General features: G+C 45.5%; 1 protein-coding gene across 1 annotated transcript in view; it reads right to left on the reverse strand.

Annotated features, from left to right (window-relative positions):
• Positions 1–5,727, reverse strand: part of LOC121537271 (metabotropic glutamate receptor 4-like) — a 196,419-nt gene extending 190,692 nt beyond the window's left edge. Inside the window, exon 1 of the mRNA XM_045206801.1 lies at positions 4,895–5,727. Within this exon, the coding sequence (XP_045062736.1) occupies positions 4,895–5,440 (546 nt within the window). The 5' untranslated portion in view covers positions 5,441–5,727. The remainder of the gene's footprint in view (positions 1–4,894) is intronic.
• Positions 5,728–6,000: the final 273 nt, after the last annotated feature.

A 6,000-nucleotide genomic window follows, 5' to 3' on the forward strand; every position in this document is an offset into this window, starting at 1 on the left:
ACAGCGACCAGTGCACATGTGGAGACCACCGCACCGTGCCCCTTTCGCAACTATAGCTGGTGATTAGCAGCTGGTGTTCCAGCTTCCTGTGGTGGGACTCGGATAGATGAAGAAAAAACAGAGCAAAATGAAGAGGTATGTTTCTGGGCACTCTTCCAGGGTCGGCTGAGCGACTTGAGTCTGAACTAATCCTGACCTAAAGGAGCTGCTCCGCTGTGGCTGGAGCTCTGCGTGGATGGGAACGGCCACAATGAACAGTGAAAAAGACAGCTGCAAGGATCAGTTCTGCCCCGATTGTAAAAGTCCTGTTGAGTGGCACGGATAAAACCCTGGCATAACCACTGGCCTGTAAACCTGCAGAAAACAATTGCCTGCAAATCTTTTGAGCCGCTCTTTTGGTTTGCTTCCCTTGTTTGCTTTGCTTGCACAGGATTTTGAAAGTCACAGGCGAGTAAAGAATTCACTTTTTTGAATTATTGGGCATGGATGGGCGGGTAAAGGGATGGAATGGTTGGCTTGAATGACCTGATATAGTGTGGCTGCACCAAATTACACTTAGTGCAGAATGGTAGTCCACTTAGTCAGAATCAATTCTCCTGGCCAGAACTCTTTCCTGAAATGCCACAGAGCTACGACGCTGAGTATCCGTGAAGGTGACAGGGCACACCTTGAGAGGCCTGTCTCAGGGTGATAAAGAGATCTACTGGCTACTGAAGTAGTTACTGAGAGCAGAGCTAATGAATACTACTCACTACACAGGCCAAACTAGCTGTGGTGTAGTTGTGCTTCAGCTCATAAAGTATTCATCTTCATTCAGTCTAGTTTTGCCAAATACTCAACTACTGTCTTGACCAAAAAATTCTCAAAGGTATACCATTGAAAATCATTCTGATTCCACACATTCCCTAGAGCAAGGACTTTCAAAAATTCCCTGTAAAAGTCTGCACAGCAATGTAGAGCCATCCTGCACACAGAGCAGAAGCATCATTTCATCACATGTTCTAAATTTATGTATTTTTGTCTAAGGTTTTTTACAGCCCATGATGGTTCCTGCGGTATTCCAGAGTGAACTCTGTCTCAACATGTTGAGATGTTGAGAGGTGGAAGGTACAGCGCCTGAGGGTCTCCCATCTCTGTCTCTGAGGGAAGAGAAAGGGCCGCAAGGTCTCTCTGCTTCACAGACAGCACAACAGACAGCTAGTTAACCCTCCTCTTACAGCTACCTACAAGCTCCCCCGTCTTGTCCTCTAAGCTCCTCTCACCTCCCTCCCCTCTCCTCTCTGAAGGCAACCTCCCTCCCCTCTCCTCTCTGAAGGCAACCTCCCTTCTGCTTAGAAGGAAGAGGTAGACAGGTGTGTAGGCTGTTTGTGCCGTAGCAGACTGTACACCTGAGTGGAGGTGGCCGAAGCGCCCCTTTCCTTCTCTGGGAACATATGCTTGTCTCAGCAACTCAACCGAACCCACCATCATACCTGCCCATGTAGACTGTGACAGTTACAGTGCTGATACAGTAGCCTACATGAGACGGAGAGAAGAGCTGATATGCACGAGGCCAGAGACGCATCTCCAAGACACGATCACAAAGCCAGAACCCTAACTAAAGCCAACCTCCTCGTGATTGGGTAATCATACGCAGTCGCTACAGTGTCATAACCAGCCCCACTTTGCTCCTGCTTATGTTGCAGTAAAATACCCAACTGATGAGAACATGACTGAGCATGAGCAGACAGGGCCAACCATGGAGGGAGGGAGCTTTCAAACCCCAACTGGATCCCCAGGCGGACATTATGTCGTCTGGGAGTAAAATATTCATGCAGCACAATAGGGATGGGATCCTGCCTACTGCTCGGGAGTGCTGAGTTAACACTTTACCCAGCCTCAGCCACTTTAAGACTGGGAGAGGGAAGTAGGGAGGAACGAAAAAAGCATTCTGACAACAACAGCACGCATGCAGTGTGTTATGGCCAATACCCTTAGGCTCATAAAGGACATGGCAAATAACAGTAAGAAGAACGGTTGTAACCCAAACTGATATGTAAGTGTTGAGCTTGCCTTGCGTGTTCAAACAAAACAAAATATGGATGAGTCAGATCCCCTAACCCATGTACAAGAAACAGTTGACTCACCAAGAGTTTACTGGGTATAGCTTACAGTATGTGAGGCTGGGACAGCCCTATCCTCAGCTAGTCTGCCAGGGCTGAGAAGCTCACTTACTTTCTGGTTTTAAAATAAATAAAGTGCATTTTGAAGTGCAAAAACCTGCAAGCTAGAAACAGTCAGTAAAGGCTCTCTGACCTATACCGAATTGTAAAGGAAGTGTACAGACCATGTCTTTATTCAGAGCTCACCTAGTGACCTGCACTAAGCTGTGTACTACTTGGCCATCAGCCCTTCATCATTGGACTGAATTAGAAATCAATGCCATCTTCTCCAAACATCTTTCTGAAGACTGCCTCCCACTTTGATCAACCCTCTCACCACCATCATCCAATCATCTGAAGAACACACACTCATTCCTGGATGAAAGGAGAAAAAATATAGGTTGTGCAGATGAAAGATATCAGGTCAAGCTCTTGAAATCATTAGAAACAAGATAATTATCTATCTGCGGCAATACCACCTCATTCACTAATAAAGAGGAGTCCTTATATGGAGCTAATTATGGTGCTGTTATCCAGCACTAGGTAGGCTGAGGCAGGCCAGCACATGATGTGAGCATGGCACTGGTTATCAGAGGCGTCATGCCCATATGGGAACGTGCCCCCTCAGATTTGTCCTGTTTCAAACATTTTCAGATGTTAAATTCATTACTAAACTTAACCACATTTTATCAGTGGAGGAGGAGAGAGTGTAGAGTGACACACACAGCGTTTGATTTGATTTGATCTGCCGGTGATGGGCAGGACCCGCAGGAGGTATGTTTGTAAATGTGTAGCCTATTGATTCCTTAATAAATAAAATGAAAACGTTTGGTTGTTTCTCTGTAATACTAACCACTAGCCATTTTATGAAGTTGGCTTTAGCTAGCCAGCTAGGTAGGTTTCCAATCTCCCAACTTCCCAACTAGCTACCAAGCCATTTCAGGCTATCAATCAAGTTAGAATAGTTTGTCTAACTATCTTAGCTGGCAAGGTTGCTAGACTTTAGAAAAGCAAGCAATTACTAAATGTACTGAATTAGACTCACATTCCTTTCAATCTTTTACCCAGATTTGAGCAGAGATACAGAGAAGCATATTAAGGGTTATGATACTATATACCAGTGTGGCAGTTGTAACTAAACTCCTAAGGCATAAAAGTTCTTAAAGAATCAATGTGCATCGTTTGAACAGGCAAAGAGGTATGCTTAGATAACCTAGACATTATTTTTTTTTTTACATAGAATTAGGCATAAGAATTACATAGAATTAGTCTCTAGATTGCAGGAAAAAACTGTTTGAAAACTGCTAAATTCTCCAACTTCTGGAGGGGGTATCAGCCCCACTCCGTACCACCCACCATTTATCCACACGTACTTTGTGCCCCCTTTTAAAATAATACTGGTTATTACAGCAGACACAGAGGACTGCTACTGCCACCTACTGCAGTAGAGCATCTCCTGATGGTCCTTGTTTACTTTAAAGGGATACTTCGGGATTTTGGCAATGATTTACTTCCCCAGAGTCAGATGAACTCATGGATACCATTTTTATGTGTCTGCGTGCAGTTTGAAGGAAGTTGCTAACTAGCATTAGCGCAATTGCTAACTAGCGTTAGCGCTTGGACTGGAAGTATATGGTAACAGCTAGCATGCTTTTGTTCTATGAACATAATAATAATATTGTAGCTACATTATAACACAGCCAGGATGTTTGCCCATTGGACTGCCTGGCATCTTCATTCCCATGACAGCTTTGTGCCGGCATTATGTATGAAAAATGTATGCACTCACTAACTCTAAGTCGCTCTGGATAAGAGCGTCTGCTAAAAATGACTAAAATGTAAAGAAATTATGAAAGGGCCTGTTGTGTTGTGCTTTGTTTTCACTCTGGTACAGTATGTTTGGATCCTGAGAGCAAACATAATGCTGATCTTTAATAAGTGTTGAACGAGCGCTCACATGGTCACATGATTGACTTGGCTTATTTAATTAGATGCAAAGCACCACTAAGGACTCTTACCAAATTAATGTCATTATGGAGATAGGCTGAGGACTAATGAGGAGCCTCCACTGTCTGGACAGTGAAAAATATGTCTGGTTTTAATGGGACTTCTGTAGGACTTACAAACCACAAAGACCACATCCAACTGAGGCGAACACGGACACAGATGTGCAACATGCAAAAGACCAGACATTTTGGTTTGAGAAGCAAAAATCTTTAGGAATATGAGTTTTGAGTGGTTTAATGAGGGATGTAAACCTATTTCCTCACATGAGTTGATGCCCATACAAGAGGGACAAGGTGCATTTTCACAGACACCGATAATTCCTGAAATGTGAGATATTGAATACGCCCCAAGCTACACTATGTAATATCACCTTTGAGAGAAGACATTGGGTAAAAAGCATAATATAGAAAGTGGTGATTGTTTTTGCTTGTTTTATCACATCAACATGTCCATAATCTTGGGAAATGGGACAATAGATATAACCTTTCTCCTTTCATGAAAACACTTACAAACCCTTTTTACCAGAAAAAGCAACCTAACTTTTTAATGACACCCATTACAAATAATTATACATGCTTCAGCCAATAGCATCACAGATCTCAGTCACAGTGCTTTCATAGTAGAGTATGTAGTCTCAGAGCAAGTGTGCTGCCAGCCTACAAACGCCTGTTGGGAGACACTACTTTCATAGCCACCACCATCATTCACAGCCATTAACCAATAAGTGTAAACTGAAAGGCACTTACCCTGAAGAGCCGCAGGATATTGGCAACCATGATTGACACAGAGCTGGCGGAGGCCCCGATGACACCCACCACCCTCTCAGGCTTGGTGATGATGGGCGGCCCGCCGCTCAAGCACTTGATGTCCGTCCCGTCCTTCTCGATGAGTGCCTGGACGAAGGTGAGCGACTGCTCCAGGGCGTGGGTGTCCCGGGAACAAGTGTCCAGGATCCTGGCACCCAGAGTGATGTTAGGCAGCAGCTCGTGGTCATTGTTGATGCGGTCCAGGGCGAACAGCATGGCCTCCAGTCTGTGGATCCCCTTCTCCTTCTTCAGCTCCCCACAGGCTTTACCGTCGTTGCCTCTGGCGTGTACCGGGAAGAGGCCACCAAGAGAGATGTCCCCGTCTATGCGGATGGAGTTGAGGTGTTTGTGGCCAGGTGTCTTCGTCTTGGCCCCCAGGACCACCAGGATACAGCAGGCCAGAAGCAGAACCTGACAGGGCCCAGCCAGACCACCTCTGTGGCAGCCAGTCTGCCCCCTCCTCATACAGCTTCCCAGAAGAATCATGACGGAAGGCTAAGCTAAACCTGCATCCAACTCAATTGAGTCCCTTCGAAAAATATAACAATTAAAAGAATCCCACAAACAAATGTCCTGAAGGTTAGCCGCAATATCCTTCAGAGCACAGAACTCTCTTCAGGAGTCTCTTCTCAGCTCTGACACCATCTCAGTAATATTAATTAGCTTTCTCTCTCTCTCTCTCTCTGCTGGTGCTGGTGCTGCTGCAGTCTACAGCTGTGAGACCTCTGACCTCTCAGTCTCTCTCTCTCTCTCTCTCTCTCTCTCTCTCTCTCTCTCTCTCTCTCTCTCTCTCTCTCTCTCTCTCTCTCTCTCTCTCTGTGTGTCTCTCTCTCTCTCTCTGTGTCTCTCTCTCTCTCTCTCTGTCTCTCTCTGTGTCTCTCTCTCTCTCTCTCTCTCTCTCTCTCTCTCTCTCTCTCTCTCTCTCTCTCTCTCTCTCTCTCTCTCTCTCTCTCGCCACTTCCTTGTGGGGTATTCTCTCTCCCAGCTGTTGGGGAATGGAGACAGTGTGGAGTTACTAAACAGTTTGGGGCGAGTTGGGAGTGGGT

The sequence above is a fragment of the Coregonus clupeaformis genome, chromosome 24, assembly GCF_020615455.1.
Source record: "Coregonus clupeaformis isolate EN_2021a chromosome 24, ASM2061545v1, whole genome shotgun sequence".
Classification (NCBI taxonomy): domain Eukaryota; kingdom Metazoa; phylum Chordata; class Actinopteri; order Salmoniformes; family Salmonidae; genus Coregonus; species Coregonus clupeaformis.